Raw genomic sequence first — 17,466 nt, 5'->3', positions numbered from 1 at the left:
CTGACCGTAAAACTAGACCCAAGGTGGCGACGGTGTAGTTAGGCCCCTCCGAAATGGCGCCGGGAAGGGCAACTGACCGTAAAATTAGGCTTTGTGTAGTTAGTCCCTTCCATGAGATTAGGCATGTTCTCTTATGCGAATCTCCATTGCCCTACTACTCAGGATGGCGTCGGCAAAATCCGCGAATCCCTGTTGTCCTACTACTCAAGATGGCGTCGAGAAGGGCAACTGGCCGTAAAAGTGTGGTTAGACCTCTCCATGAGGTTAGGTTTGCTCTCTTACGCGAATTCCCATTGCCCTACTACTCAAGATGGCGTCGCGAGAATCCCCATTACCCTGCTACTCAAGATAGCGTCGGGAAGGGCATCTGGCCGTAAAGATGAGGTTAGGCCCTACCAAGATGGCGACTGTTGGCGTTGGGAGGGGCATCTGATCGTAAAAAGTGAGGTTAGGCCCCTCCAAGATGGCGACTGTTAGGTTAGGTGTGCTCTCTTATACAAAATCCGCGTCGGGAAGGGCATCTGGCCGTGAATGTGAGGTTAGGCCCCTCCAAGATAGCGTCTGTGAGGTTAGGGTTGCTCTCTTATACAAAATCCGCGAATCGACAATGCACTACTACTCAGCTAGTGACCTCGGTTCTGAACCTCGCATAGGTACACTACTAGGTGACATTGTTCGTGGGAAAATGCTGATTCAGCACCCATTGTTTTAGAATCCCCCTTGCTACACTATTTTCTTGTTTGATAGATTTTGAAAATCTTCTAGCGGCTGGGTAACACGAATTTATTGTTGTGTGTTTAATAGAGCCGGCCCCGTGGTGTAGGGGTAGCGTGCCTGTCTCCTACCCGGAGGCCCCGGGTTCGATTCCCGGCCAGGCCAGGGATTTTTACCTGGACCTGAGGGCTGGCTCGAGGTCCACTCAGCGTACGTGATTAGAATTGAGGAGCTATCTGACGGTGAGATGGCGGCCCCGGTCTAGAAAGCCAAGAATAACGGCCGAGAGGAATCGTCGTGCTGACCTCACGACACCTCGTAATCTGCAGGCCTTCGGGCTGAGCAGCGGTCGCTTGGTAGGCCAAGGCCCTTCAAGGGCTGTAGTGCCATGGGGTTTGGTTTGGTATGTTTAATAGAAATGAATTGTTTACATTTAAAAAGTAGGCCTACCGATATGCCATCCGAATATTATACTTTCCATTTAAATGTTTGCTCTTATTTATTCTGCCCCTTTTTCCACAGTTTAGAATGCGGACTATGTCACACAGTGTTTAACGGCCAGATGGCCTTCCTGACGCCAACACTGGGTGAGTTGGCCGTGCGGTTAGGAGCGCGCAGCTGTGAGCTTGCATACGGGAGATAGTAGGTTCGAACCCCACTGTCGGCATCTCTGAAGATGGTTTTCCTTCCCGTTCCTAGGCCTTTCCTATCCCATCGTTGCCATAAGACCTATCTGTGTCGGTGCGACGTAAAACAAATAGCTGACGCCAACACACATTTCTCAATGATGAAGCAGAATTGCCATCTCATGTGACATACGACTACATCATTCACATTGTGATGACAGGCGGTACAAGTCAGTTGCCCACAACAGACGTTTCCACACATTTTCTGTTAATTTCATATACGTAGCTCGAGCCATCTGCTGTAGTTCTGAGGCACCTCTCGGCGCTTTCGTCCTAGTAAGTGGGCAGGTTTGAGCAGTGAAGAAGGCAGTGTGTTGCGCGCATATCCCAATATCGACCCAACGCTCGAGCGAGCAATGGCAGGCAGGGGAAGGCGGCTGCATGGCAAGGTCGACCAAAAGCGCAATGATGAAGTCTTCTGATGGTGAAACTATAGTGTGTAACAGCTTTCATGGCGGGGTTCCGTTCCTGGGGCACAAACACCATGAGTTGGATATGATCGAGCGGGCAGCCGAGGCTCACGAGTTGCAGCTTGAGTTCACACAGGTGAGTGAGACCTGAGGTCGAGCATTTAACATAATAATAATAATAATAATAATAATAATAATAATAATAATAATAATAATAATAATAATAATAATAATAGCATTGTTGAACCTCAATATCCGGGTGATTGGTACAAGAAATCACCATTTAAATTGACTGTTACTCGCCTATAATGTGCTAGAAATATGGAGTTGTACCATGGATAAACTGAAAGTAATAGTTTCTACGCGATTCATTCATTACTTCATTGCCCGTCTCGCAATGCTTGCATTCAAAGAGTATTTTCATATGTTTAGTCTCATGGCGAATAGTCTTAATAAATAGGTCGACTTAGGCCTACATTGCCATTTCTAGGGTTATACAGAGGGTTTCTAACATTAACTGTCAGTGGGCTTTACTTCGATATCGATTCGAAATCTTTAAACGTTATCTTTAAGTCAACAATGTGGTGTTGTTTATGAACCATGGCAATGGTTTTGATTACCTATGCGAGAAACTGCCACGATTAGATGAATTTTACGCGAAGTTTTATACAGAAGATACTCTTCTCCTTATTCTTATCATTCTTGGCAGTTTTCTAATTTCATATGAATTGAGCCGAGTTTTACGGCCGCATGCCAACCCTACTGTATGTGGAGTAATGTATTCACTCTTGCGTGTTGGCAGACTGGGGAATTAACAAGACCCAAAGAGCCGCACGATATATAAAGTAAAATGTGTCTAACAAGACTTAAAAAAATCGCGTGCGTTTGTAAGAAACTAAAAGAGGGACTTTCAATTTACGCCTGCGTTTTGAACTGCTTATCGAATCTGAAAATGCTGTTCTACAAGAACGGTAACACAACTCACGTGTTCATAGCAGATAGTACGTGACGTTTCTGTCTTGGGATTACATTCAGTAGGTACGCCAGTATTGATCGTGCATTTAAATGTAGAGCTGTTTTGGTTGGATCAGAACATCGCACAGCATGACAAAATAAGTCGTTCTAACCGGGAGTAGGGGCCGATGAAATAGATGTTAGGCTCAGTTAAGCAACAATGATCATAATCTAAACAGGAATCATTCGATCACCAGTGATATGCATTCAGGGCTGTCGCCCAAGTGGCAGATCCCTACCAGTTATTTACCTAGTCTTTCCATAAATGATTTTAAAGAAATTGGAGCCGGGCTGAGTGTCTCAGGCGGTTGAGGCGCTGGCCTTCTGACCCCAACTTGGCAGGTTCGATCCTGGCTCAGTCCGGTGGTATTTGAAGATGCTCAAATATGTCAGCCCCGTGACGGTAGATCTAATGGCACGCAAAAGAAGGGACTAAATTCTGGCACCTCGGCGTCTCCGAAAACCGTAAAAGTAGTTGGTGGGACGTAAAGCCAATAACATTATTATAGAAGTTGGAAATTTATCGAACATTTTTCTTGATAAGTTATTGCAATCCCTTACTCTTCGTCCTATTGATGAATATTTGTCCCAATTTGTCCTCTTGAATTCCAAATTTATCCTGTCATTTTCTACCCTCAAAAACTCCAATCAAGCTTATTCATCTACTTACGTCATTCCACTGACAGCCCGGAACATACCGATTAGTCGAACAGCTTGTCTTCTTAATTCCAAGTTTTCCCAGCTCAAAATTTGCAACAGTTTCGTAACCTACTCTTTTGTCAGGGACTGCCTGGGCGAGATGGTAAAGGCGTGCGCAGTTCGCCCGGAAGGACGTGGAAGTCGTAAAATTTAAGAAACGAGATTTCCACTTCCGGACGTGCACATGGCCCTGAGGTTCACTCAGCCTACACCAAAAATGAGTACCAGGTTAATTCCTGGGGGTAGAGGTGGCCGGGCGTACAGATAACCACTCTACCCCATCAAGTGCCGAGGTTACGGATAATCGAAGCCTTTGCCTTCCACCTCTCCAAGAGCCTTCATGGCCTGCACGGAGATGACTTCCCTTTGCTCTGCTTTTACTCTTTTGTCGGAAATCAACCAGAACAAATGGTGTTCCTTTCCTCAGGATCTTTTCCATTTCTCGAATGAAGTAACCAAGTAACACAGTATAACATTATCCGCATCATCTTTGATTCTGGTTCTTTACTCGTATCATTCATAAAGGTCCAATAACACTATCTTTTGGGATCCTCTTCTTAATCATTACAAGGTCACCTACTCTAATTCTCTCAGTTTTATGTTCTAGAAATATGGCCAACCATTCAGTCACCCTTTTGTCAGCTCCAACCTTCATTTTCGTCAATAGTCTTCCATGATCTACCATATCAAAAGCCTTGAATTGGCGATGAAGTCCACTTGACCCCCCGAATCTAAAATATCTGCTGTATCTTGCTGGAACACGACAAACTGATCCTCACTGGAACTGCCTTCTATCAAATCGGGTAATCTTTTGCAAACGTGTCTAACACATTCAGAAAGAATGCTTTCCCAGAGCTGACATGCTGACTGGCCTGTAATTACCACATTTTAAAATTTTATGTTATTTACAATTTGCTTTACGTCGCACCGGCACAGATAGGTATTATGGCGTGCATGGGACAGGAAAGGGCTAGGAGTGGAAAGGAAGCGTCCGTGGCCGGAAGGTTCAACCCCAGCATTTTCCTGGTGTGAAGAGGGGAAACCATCATCAGGGCTACCGACAATGGGGTTCGAACCCACTATCTCCCGAATACCGGATACTGGCCCCACGTAAGCGACTACAGCTATGGAGCTCGGTAATTATCAGCTTTATTTTTATCACCCTTTCTTTTGTAAACTGGGCCTAGTATAACAATTGTCCATTCATTTGGTATTGCTCCTTCATGCAAACAATAATCAGATGAGTACTCCAGGTATGGTACTACGTATATTCCAACCCATTGCCGTCAGGATGTCACCAGAAATCTTATCAATTCCAGCTGCTTTTTAGTTTTCAACTTTTGTATCTTTTTGTAAATATACTTCGTTAGTATCAGTAGCCTCCTCTTCCTGGACAATTATCTTCACACAGCATACTGCTGAATACACACTTACTGCCTTCTGTAAATTATCTCATATATAATACACTAACGGCCGTAGCCGTGTTGAAACACCGGATCCCGTGAGATCTCCGAAATTAAGCAACATTGGGCGTGGTCAGGAGTTGGATGGGTTGCCACGCGCTGTTGGTGGGGGGTAAGGGAATGGAGGAGCGGAAAGGAACTGGACACCCTACCGCACGTAAACTCCGGCTCAGGAACACCTCTGCGGAGGTTCGGACCTGCCTTCGGGCAGAATAACCCTTACCTACCAATACACTCCCCTTGTTCATATATGATTCATGGAAAGTCTTTCCTGGAACCTGTTTCTGCCTTAAAGTACCTATACATACCCGTCCATTTTTCATTTCATATGTCTGCCAATTATGCTTGCCATCATGATATCGTTAGCTCACTTCTTCGCTAAATTCAATTTCCCGGCAAGTTCCTTCAGTCTCTCCTTACTTCTACAGCCATTCCTAAAGGTGTTTTTTTATCAACCTGCACCACTTTCTTAATATCTTTATTTCCCTGTTATAATATAATGGGTCTTTATCATTCCCTGCCACCTTTAAAGGTACATGTCTGTTTTCACACTCTTCAACAATTGCTTTAAACCCATCTCATAGACTGTTTGCATTTTACTTTTTACTCATTTGTTCTAATGAAAAATTAGATTGATAAAATACACGTCTATAAACGATACAGAAATAGTGAAACCCTAATACAGAATTGTGATGTATTCATATACTGTACGTCAAGGCCATACCCAGGATTGTTTCTTTTCGAAGGGGGTTAGGATTGGAGTGGGGGGTCCTTACGAAAACAACATCATTATTAAATATTTTTTTACTTTCAAATAGATTTTACAGAAAGAAAAGCTTGGAATTTTTTGTTAGTTACTTTACGTCGCATCGACACAGATAGGTCTTATGGCGACGATGGGACAGGGAAGGGCTAGGAGTGGGAATGAAGCGGCCGTGGCCGTAATTAAGGTACAGCCCCAGCATTTGCCTGGTATGGAAATGGGAAACCACGGAAAACCATCTTCAGGGCTGCCGACAGTGGGGCTCGAACCTACTATCTCCCGAATACTGGATACTGGCCGCACTTAAGCGACTGCAGCTATCGAGCTCGGTGGAATTGTTTTAGAGCAGTACCTTTTGCAACTCAACGGGTTAAGTGAACAGGTAAATTTATAGCGGTCTAGTGGGTAGCGCACGCTTTAACACTTGCGTGCAATGCGAGACAAAGATTTCTGTCATTTGTTTAAAAAATGGAGGTAACAGTATGTTTCACTATAGGTATTAACATGTTTAGAGGTGTGATTCGTTTTTTAAAATCTTCTAGCGCCTCGATAACATGAAAATATTTCTATATGTATATTGAAACATGATTTAATTTTTTTACATATGCCACCTGTGTGTCATATTTAATAGTTCGTTCTTGTGTATATATTGTATATGAATTCCATTAATTTACAAGATTTATGAAGTGCTATGTCTCGAGTGTGGCCTTGTATGGCTCAGAAACGTGGACATACAGGGCTTCCGAGTGGATGGCTATTGTGCTTCGGCTTCATGGAGGTGCATGCGATAAGATACGTCTGGAGGCGTTTGAGATGTGGTGCTGGAGGGATATGGAAAATATCTCATGGACAGAAAATCCCACAAATGAAGAAATTCTTAGCAGGACAGGTGAAACATTATCTTTATTATCAATAATAAGAAAGAGGAGGGATCAATTAATAGGTCATCTCTACACACAATAGTTTAATGGTTAATGTCATGGAAGGAATGATTCAAGGCAAGAGAGGAAGAGGAAGACCTAGCCAGATCAGAGAAGATGTAGCAGCAAGCTCATATGAAGAAATTATGATATCAACAGATTGCAGAGAGGATTGCTGGAGAAGAAATGTTGCTAACCAATCTTCGGATTGAGAATTAAGGAGAAGATGTATAGAATAACTAGCAAGAAACCCGTGCTTCGCTACGGTATTATAATGAAATTTATAATTGCATGCTTAACGTTTTATATATAATCCGCCGAAATTCGCGATCTGACTCGTTTTCTGAGTGAATACGCCAAAATTTGCGATCTGGCTCGTTTCTTGAGAGATTACGGCAAAGTTCCTCCCATTTTTCAATCTTTCTTTCCAGCAATCGATTTCGTACTTCACGGGCTAGGTCTAGGTATTCCACCTGGCCAGTTGGGTCCCTAAATCTTTGCCATCTTTTCCTATAAGCATTTTTAATGTGGATCAAATCCTTGAGGAGATCCGGCGTGGTGTCGTCTTGGGTGCCTTGGTGGTACTGAACCCGCAATCGGACTGCAATCGTAGTCATTACCCGGCCAGGACCCGTTTCTAGCGCGGTCCGCACATCTGACGACGGTCCAGAACATTATTATTATTATTATTATTATTATTATTATTATTATTATTATTATTATTATTATTATTATTATTATTATTAGGGTGGGTGATATTAATTGGATTTAGGTTATTATTATTATTATTATTATTATTATTATTATTATTATTATTATTATTATTATTATTATTATTATTATTATTATTATTATTATTATTATTATTATTATTATTATTATTATTATTATTATTATTATAGATGTTCTGGACCCCACAGCAAGATGCAAGACCGCTACTTGGTAGTAAATTATATCTGCTGCCATTGTGATTTTTGACAATGTGATCAGCACCACTGTCAAGCGTAGGCAAGTGCGCGGGATTTCTGGCGATACGAATGACATACTTCCGTGCATGATTGACCATATTATAGAGGTGAACAATTGTACGGTCAATCTCATTCCTATCGTTCATTTCAAAGGTGTTTAAATTTTTATTTATATGCCAGGAGAATCTACTGTAATCTAAGAACGTTCTCCGAAGGAAAAGATGGCTCTTGGAAACGAACCCAGGAAAGATTCAAAATGATAGGTTTATGATGTAACCCGTCATGGGGGTTATATACAGATATTTTATATAATAGTGCCAAGGGAAGATCTCTATGTATCGATGACACCGAGCAGTTTCAAATCAGTAGGTTGTAATATCCTCGCCATGCAGTAAATGCCGAATTGAGAAAAGAGGCCGTGGTAAAAAAAAATCTCCAACAATCAAGATAATAGTATTCCAGAGTAACAACACATGATAGCAAACACTCGTAAACGAGTAGGTTTGTCTTCCAGGTAGGATGTCTCTTCATCTATGTGTTCGGAGGTGACTATACAGTCCAATGCGGAAGTTACACAATTTGCCACAGTGATGACAGGTAGTCCCAGGTGGAGCAGTCATGTTATTTCTATATCTTCTCAGCACTTCTTTTTCTTTCCTACGTTGCCTCTTGTCATTCGCTGTACGTCGGCGGTTTTCTTCAAAAGACAGTGTGCCGTAATGGACTAGTGATCTCCAGGATGAAGCGCTAAGCTCTCCCAGTTATCAACATCAATGTTACATCTCTTCAAGTTAGCCTTGATTACATCTTTAAATCGCTTCCTCTGACCGCCTACACAGCGTTTACCTACTGATAGCTCAGAGTAAAACACTTGTTTGGGAATGCGATTATTGGGCATGCGAACTACGTGGCCTGTCCATCGTAGCTGGCGTCTTAAAACCATCAATTCTATACTGGTGGTGTGTGCCTCTTCAAGAACGCTGATATTTGTGCGCCTGTCTTGCCAAGTTATTTGCAGTATTCTCCTCAAGCAACGTTGATGATACTATTCTAGCTTCTTAAGGTGTCGACTGTAGCATGTCCAGGATTCAGATCCGTAGAGTAAGGTTGGAACTACAACAGAATTGTACACAAGAATCTTTGTTGTGATATTGACATCGTGATTGTCAAAAACTCGAGATCTTAACTTAGCAAAGGATGCTCCTGCACGGTTAATTCTGTATTGGATTTCTGAATCTATATTTGCGCGTGATGAGAGGGTGCTGCCAAGGCATGGGAAGGTGTTTACAACTTGAAGGCTCACTCCATCAATTGTGACATTGATATCTCTTTGACCTTCCCCAGGGGCTGGTTGGTATAGGATCTGTGTTTTGCTGGTATTCAGTTTGAGTCCGATCTTGTTGTACGCAGCAGAGAAAGCATTCAGGATTCTCACAAGCTCTTCTTGTGTCTGAGCTACGACAGCATTATCATCAGCGTACTGTAACTCAACTAATGCTGCAGACGATGTCCGAGTTCCTGCCTTTAAACGGCTCAAATTAAAAAGTTTACCATCCATCCTGTAAGTTATATGAATTCCTGGAGGGAGATCATCTCTGACAAGTTCCATGACAGTGGCAACATACAAGGAAAACAAAGTGGGGGCTATCACACAGCCTTGCTTAACACCGGTATTGATATGGAATGGCTCTCCAATAGAGCCGTTGCCAATGACAGCTGCCATCATATCAGTGTAGAGCAATTTCAAGATGGCAATAAATTTCTGCGGAAAGCCATATAGAGCTAAAATTTTCCACAAAGCTTCTCGGTTCACAGAGTCAAATGCCTTAGTAAGATCAATAAAGGCAATATAAAGAGGTCTATTTTGTTCTCTACATTTTTCCTGGAGTTGACGAGCTGTGAATATCATATCTGTGGTTCCTCTAGAAGGCCTGAAGCCACACTGACTCTCTGGAAGTATTTTCTCCACTAGGGGTACAATACGATTTGCCAAGATTCGAGCAATAAGCTTTCCCAGGCACGACAGTAAGGATATTCCCCGATAGTTACTGCAGTTTGTTCGATCCCCTTTCTTAAATATGGGAACTACCAGACTGTCTCTGAAATCAGGAGGCACTTCTTCTGTGCTCCAAATTTTGGCAATCAGTTCATGTATGTGTCTTACTAGTTCCTCACCACCTTCTTTGAGAGCTTCCACTGGTATACAATCAGGACCAGAAGCTTTGTGACGCTTTGCTTGATTGACAGCATGCTTAACTTCATCTAATGTTGGTGGGGAACCAAGTTCATCATTGATGGGAGCTTGTTTTAATATATCATACACCTGTTCATCAATAATCGAATCCTGGTTCAAGAGGTCTTCAAAATGCTCTTTCCACCTATTCATGATGGAGTGCTGATCTTTTAAAAGTATACTCTTATCGCTGGACCAAGAGGATTCCTCCCAAAGGTGGTGGGACCATAAACTGCTTTTGTCGCTTGGAATAACTGTCGTGTATCTTTATCTGCTAGGTATTCCAACTCTTATGCCTTTGCTGTCCACCATGCATTCTTGAGCTCACGGGTTTTTCTTTGGACATTTGCTTTGGCAATATTTACGGCTTGTTTCTTAGAGTGGGAGTTCATGTCCCTTCGTCATGCTTGCAAGGCTTATATCTTCTCTGAGATCAATGCTTCAATTTCTTCATCATTTTCATCAAACCAGTCCTGATGTTTTCTGGTCTTATATCCTACTGTTTCTTTGCAAGCATCTTGAATAGTGGTCTTCAGACTCTCCCAGTGTTGCGTTACATCAGGTTGATATTCCTTCGGCAAAGTCCGATGAAGGAGCTCTCTGTATTTTGAAGTAATTTCTGCGTTGCCAAACTTCTCGGTGTCAAAAGTATGTCTGAAGCTCTTCCGTTGTTTCCTCCTCTGGGTGGACAGTGACAAATGCATCACTGATCTAGTAAGTCGGTGATCTGTCCAACAGTCATCAGCTCTCGTCATTGCTTTGGTGATGAGAACATCGCGTAGATTTTGCTCGCGGACAATCACATAGTCAATGAGGTGCCAGTGTTTCGATCTAGGATGCTGCCATGATGTTTTGAAGGGATCCCTTTGGCGAAAGATGGTGTTGGTGATTATCAACCCATGCTCAGCACATTTTGAGAGGAGTCTAATACTATTGGAGTTTTCACTGCCAACTCCCTCCTTGCCAAAGACACCATTCCATACTTTATGGTCCTTTTCCACTCTGGCATTAAAATCACCAAGCAAGATGATTTTATCTAGTCGATTGATGTTTGATAGGATGTCATCCAGATCTGAATAGAATGTTTCTCTGAGGTCATCATCAGAATCTAATGAGGGGGCATATGCGCAAATTACTGTGGCATGCTGGTCGCCATTCAACTGACCTTCTTCAGCAAGGCGGGTCTCCTGGAGTGCTGGTATGTTGATATTTTATCTTCGTAACTCTCTACCCACAAGGGCCGTTCTCCTTTCGGGTCTCTCATTTGAAGGGTCATCATTAAGTGTTCTTACGTTCCATATAGCAAAATATACTTTCTTTCTTGTTCGACCGCATTGAGGTAATACCATTGGACGCGGCTATCCAATCGGTACTAGAAGTGGCTGACTATGTTTAGGGCACCTTTTCTAGCCCCTTCCCCATGTGAGGTGAGCAGAGTGGACCCTAAATAGGACTGCTCAGTCGTAGATGCAGCAACCGAATTGCTCTACAGCCACAATCCTAAGCAAGACGACCGATCACACATCTACCTCCTACGTGCCAAGTTATCACTAGAGGCTTCCAGACATCACAATCCTGCCCCCGTCGCAACTTCCTGATCGCCGCAGGACTTTTGGAAGTGTCAATCTGTTGGAAGACTGCTGTGCGTGAGATTCCTTTAGAGTGAGAGTGTTGGTGCACTTCAACAAACGCACTGTACTTGATGACTTAAGAACTGTTTTCAATGGCAAGCCGATGCAAGACGATTGAAGGGTTCCTAGTCATTGCAGCCTTCGTCCGCCATTCCAGCCGAGGAGGGACTTCCTGTCCCTACGTCTGGTCCGCCGTTGAGGACTTTCTATGCCGTTGACCAAATATGGTTCATCCGCCTTTAGGGGGAGTTTTCTACCCCAAGGGCAAGAGAGTGCCCTGAACTTGATGAATTTATGTGTCATTTCCTATTCAAAGGCTTCATCAAACCTACTAAGGGAGAGCTCATCCGCCCGTAGCCGTTGGTTCTCCCCTAGTTTGCCAGGTTTGGTACTGGCCGCCTGACCCGCGGCCAGACAGTCGCAGGTAGTACCGTCTACTGTCACATACGGTAGCAGGGTAACCCTGACCTGACAGATAGCGCAGTGGAAACAGTGCGTAAGAACATTAGAAAATTAAGGGGAGTGTGAAGAGAAATTAGGGACATTACGGGTGAAAAATAGATAAGAAACCATGATAACGTTTGGAAACAGATATATTGAAATAATTAAACCGAAACTCTAGAAATTTAATCAAAAGAAGAATATACAAATATGGTGCTTTCCCAACCAATTATACACAATTCGAATCTTTGCACAAAAATATCAAAGAGAAAGAGAACAAATGAGAGAGAATAAAGAAGGAATGGAAAGGGACAAACAAGGAAAGGATTAAATACGGCTATTAGAAGAGAAACCCCGAGTAACACCAAGAATAAAAAAAGGATGTTCACAATTACAAAATCAGAGTATACCAGCTAGAAATCTTCGAGGTAAAGTCCAAATATGTAAGTCATAACCACTTCTGTTACCACACGAATTGACACCAAGTAAAGTTATTACTATATTGTTCAAATGAACCAGTTTTAAGACATTCACAAACACAAATGGCGAAGCACTGATTAGGTACGAGTGTGTGTAGGACTCGCAGAGTTCCAAATATACCACACGCACAGCTAGAAACAGAGTAGTGACTAAGTTCGTCAATAGAAGCTTTATATATTGAAAAGGCGAGTGGAATCTCGGCCTGGAAATGCCATGCTCCCTGTCAGAATTTCAAAGGAAAGTAGTTCCCGGTGCAACTGGAGTATTTACAGAAAAGAAATTAACAGTTTGTCATACCTCATCATGAAACAAGTAGTACTGCCCGAAAATGGAGACTCCTGGGCACATGTCCCTAAGGACGGAGACGACGTTAGATGTTCCTCCCTCCACACAGGCTAAAGTCCATCTCAAAATATCCAGAGAAAGGCCAGGTATTTATACGGTAGAGTAGAGGCGAAATAATAAGAAATATGTCTGGAAGATTCCAGAGGTTACTGGAGCATGCGCAACAAAGCAGGCGATGTCGTATGACGTCAGCGGGCGAGAAGGAAGTCAGTTTATAGCAGATCGTAGAGATGGACAGAGCGGAGTTCATGCAAAGTATGTGATGTCCAAATTCACTGAAGTATGTAAGTCCCAGTTGCAGAGAAGGTACGGTTTATATCAAGATGAGGGTAATTCCATATTAATAGTAGAAAAAAGGTTATGTGCATGGCGATTTTCATAGCAGTAGGTGCCGGTGAAGTGAGGAGTCCGTTACAATGATCAGAATAAGTACATTGAAAATCCACAGCCTGTTTCCAGTCATTCGACCGGGTCAGGAATGTAATGAATAAAGCCCCCATCTAGCGGTGGGGATAGGAATTATTCCGGCTGCCGAAGTCTGTCGCACTCCTCTGAGGCAATGATTAATGAATGACAAATGAAATGAAATGATATTGAAGAGGGTTTGCTGGAAAGAATGATGACAGGGAAAATCGGAGTATCCGGAGTAAAACCTGTCCACCTTCGCTTTGTCCAGCACAAATCTAACATTGAGTGACCGGAATTTGAACCACGGAACCCAGCGGTGAGAGGCCGGCGCGCTGCCGCCTGAGCCACGGAGGCTCCTTATAAGTACATTATGAACAGTAAAATCAATTGGTCTCACCTCCTTTTTCACCCCATCGCCGTTAAGTTCATTCCCCCCCCCAAAAAAAGAAGGCGTGTTCCTTTATGTTTAAAGGAGATTCTAAACACCAATGTTCACTTCTGTTACCTTCAGTTTTGAGATATAAGTATCCCCATAAAAATAATTCAATTTTTTAACTTCCTTTCACACTCCTCCCCCCTCCTCCCAAAGTGAATTTTCGGCAAAAGTACTTGTTTCTTTAATAGTAAAGGATCTTCTTAATACCAATTATCATGACTCTAACATCTTCAGTTTTTGAGATATGTGTCCTCATGAAAGGAATTCAACTCCTTTTTAATCCCGCCCCCCAAGATGATCCCCCCCCCAAAACGCGTTTTTCTCTTTTTAAAGGAGATCCAAATACCAGTTTTCACGTCTGTAACAACTCTAGTTTTTATTAGATGTAAGTATCCTCATACAATTAATTCAGTTAATTTTTCAATTCCTTAAGCTTCTCCTCACCGCCTTTATTGGATTTTCCAAGAATATGCGTTTCTTTACTTTTAAAGCGGACTCCATATACCAAACTTCACATCTGTAACATCTTCAGTTTTTGAGATATCAGTAGACTAATTAAAATAATTCACACCATTTCAGTCCCTTTTACCCCCACCCCCACCCAAGTGGTTTTTCCGAAAACTAAAAATACACGTTCCTTTATTTTTAATAGAGATAAAAAATACCATTTTCACTTCTCTAATAAGTTATGTTGTTTTATGATATACTGTAGAAATTCTCATTTTAAAATTTCACCCCATTTTAGTTCCCCTTAAATGGAGTTTCCAAAAGCAAATCACCTATGTTTCTTTGCATTTAGAGGAGATTCCAAACACCAATTTTTTACGTCTGTAACATTTTACGTTTCTGAGATATTCTGTAGATATAGTCCTTCAAAAATTCACCCCAGTTGGTCACTCCTGTTTAACCCCAATTAATTTGATTTTCCAAAAACAAAAATAACAAAAAATACGTGTTTCTTTATTTTTAAAGGAGATCCCATTTACAAATTTTCAGGTCTGTAATATCTTCAGTTTCTGAGATATAAGTATCCTCATTAAAGGTATTCAACCCCTTTTTCACCCCTCCTATTTGGATTTTCCGAAAACATAAAATACGTGTTTCTTTATTTTAAAAGGAGATTCTAAATACCAATTTTTACATCTGTAAGGTTTTAAAGTTTTGAGATATAGATACACTCGTTTTAGAAATTCACCATCCCCCTTTTCACCCCCATTATTGGATTTTCCAAAAACAAAAAAATACGTGTTTCGTTATTTTTAAAGGAGATCCCAAATACCAATTTTCAGGCCTGTAATATCTTCAGGTTCTGAAATATAAGTAGCCACGTTAAAGGCATTCAACCTATTTTTCACCCTTTTCACCCCCTATTGGGATTTTCCGAAAACAAAAAATACGTGTTTCTTTATTTTTAAAGGAGATTTTAAATGCCAATTTTTACGTCTGTAAACTTTTAAAGTTTTGAGATATAGATACACTAATTTTAAAATTTCACCCCCCTTTTCACCCCGTTAGCGACGGAATATCCAAAAATCCTCCCTTAGCGAGCACCTACATTGTAATATAAATGTATCCTCAAAATTTCATTTCATTATGTCCAGTAGTTTTGCCTCGGCGATGATGAATCAGTCAGTCAGTCAGTCAGTCAGTCAGTCAGTCAGTCAGTCAGTCAGTCAGTCAGTCAGTCAGGACATGTTCTTTTATATATATAGTTGAAATTTTTTAAACACTGCATAAACGTTCCTTTGACTCTTCTTCATTTGAATGGAACTACTTGGGACCACTCCTTTATTTCCTCTGATGTGGAGGTTACCATTCTTCTTCATAGGTTTTTCCTGGAAACCACGGTCTTGCTTCAGGATCTGTCTCACAGCCTGGCTGTTCTTTAAGTCTGTCAGCCCCACTTCTCAGTCTCTCTCAGCGCTGTGGTACGGACTTTCTTGTTTTGCCAGAAAGTGAATAGACCGTTGCTCAGTCTGTTGGGAGAATGATTATAGAAAATTACCCTCGTTTTCTTCGCACAGTACCGAACCTCGGATCTGTTCAGTGAGAGATATTCTATGGCATTCAGGGCCTCCGAGCGGATGGCTATTGTGCTTCAGATTACGTGATTGGCAACGCTTTTTGTAGGTGTTGTGAGTCACTCAACATATCATTTCAAGTTTATTAAATCTTGCGGAGAGTTATTCATATTATTTATAATATTTCTTTTAATTTTGCGAAGTGAAGCAATCTTTCATTTAGTAAAGTGTAAAATAATTCATAAAACTTGAGGGGGTATTTGTGATGTTAGAATGAATAACTCGTGAGATCATGATGAAACTATATCGAGCGGAATGGCTTAACGCGCTACGGCGATCGAGCCAAGCTCTGCATTCGGAAGACGAGTTTGTTCGAACCCCATCGTCGGCCGTCCTGAGAATGGTTTTCTGTGGTTTCCCATCTTCACTTCCAGGCAAATGCCGACAGCTCCTATTTATAGGCCACTTCCTCCCCCATGTTCATTCACCATCATTCCTTTCATCTTCGTTAGTTCCTCAACTAAGGTTGGCGTCAGGAAGGGCATCTGGCCGTATAATCATGCCATATAAGTCCTCACTTCATCCCCGACCACGTGTCTGGAAAGAGGAGTAAAGTGTAGACATACATTACGATTAAACTATCTTTTAGAACTTGCTTTACGTCAGACCGACACAGATAGGTCTTATGGCGACGATGCGATAGGAAAATAGGAAAGGCCTAGGAGTGCGAAGGAATCGGGCGTGGACTTAATTAAGGTACAGATCCAGCATTTGCCTGGTGTGAAATTGGGAAACCACGGAAAACCATCTTCAGAGCTGCCGACAGTGGGGCTCGAACCCACTATCTCCCGGATGCAAGCTCACAGCTGCACGCCCCTAACCGCACGGCCAACTCGCCCGGTGATCAAACTATCACTATTTATAATGATCAAGTTAACCGGTAGTCAGAACGATGCGATAGTAAAACTTGGGTTGCCCAGATATGACTTTACACTGACTCACGTTGCTATATTTATCAATTTCATTTGCTGAAAATATCTTTAGTTGGGGAAAACAAAAAAAGAATTAAAATGAGCATACCAGGAAAAATGTAGGCCTATGTCTAACATCAGTTGGGAGTCCGTACGATTTTCTATGCCTCTGAATCTGTATTACATGTGTCGTGTTTTCCTCCAGCTATAGCCTTTATTTTCGTGCTTCTGAGTCAGGGAATGGCCTGACTTTGGTAATGGCTTTACAAGTACATTTCCTCTAAAGAAAATTCGAAATGATGAAATTATTTAGTAATCACCATGAACTGTGTAAATTATTTGAAAAGCATGAATGCGCGAAAACTATTCATCTCCGTACAAGCCACAAAGGCCGTTGGAGGAGCACTACCGCAACCTCGGCACTTAGTGGGGTAGAATGGTTAGGTCTATGTCCGGTCACCTTTGCACTTGGAATTAACCTGGTACTCATTTCTGATGTAGGTTCAGGGCCGTGTGCACCTCCAGAAGTAAGAAACTCGTTTCTTAAGGGCACATGTCTGTGAAGATCACAATAAAATGTAACGGTTCGACTACCGTTACAAGATGATATCTGTATTTTTATTTTTATTATTATTTCATCTGTGTTATTATTATTATTATTATTATTATTATTATTATTATTATTATTATTATTATTATTATATCAGTATTATTATTATTTTATCTGTGATATTACTACTATTATTGTAATTATCATTCTTATTCAATTCAATTCAATTCTGCAACGCTTGTCGCTTGCATAATTGTAGTTAAATGTATGCATATATACGTATGTGTAGAATAAGACTCAAGACATGTACAGT

General features: G+C 41.7%; 1 protein-coding gene across 2 annotated transcripts in view; it reads left to right on the top strand.

Annotated features, from left to right (window-relative positions):
• The first annotated feature begins 1,768 nt into the window (after nt 1-1,768).
• The window catches only part of LOC136863319 (dipeptidase 1), a 174,306-nt gene continuing 158,608 nt past the window's right edge, over nt 1,769-17,466 (top strand). For both annotated transcript variants that reach the window (XM_067139704.2, XM_067139703.2), the window contains exon 1: nt 1,769-1,946. In XM_067139704.2, coding sequence (XP_066995805.1) covers nt 1,782-1,946 — 165 coding nt within the window. In that variant the 5' untranslated portion in view covers nt 1,769-1,781. The remainder of the gene's footprint in view (nt 1,947-17,466) is intronic.

This window comes from Anabrus simplex, chromosome 2 (assembly GCF_040414725.1).
Source record: "Anabrus simplex isolate iqAnaSimp1 chromosome 2, ASM4041472v1, whole genome shotgun sequence".
Classification (NCBI taxonomy): domain Eukaryota; kingdom Metazoa; phylum Arthropoda; class Insecta; order Orthoptera; family Tettigoniidae; genus Anabrus; species Anabrus simplex.
Note: the sequence above shows the minus strand (reverse complement) of the source record. Positions and strands in the feature narration are given on the sequence as shown.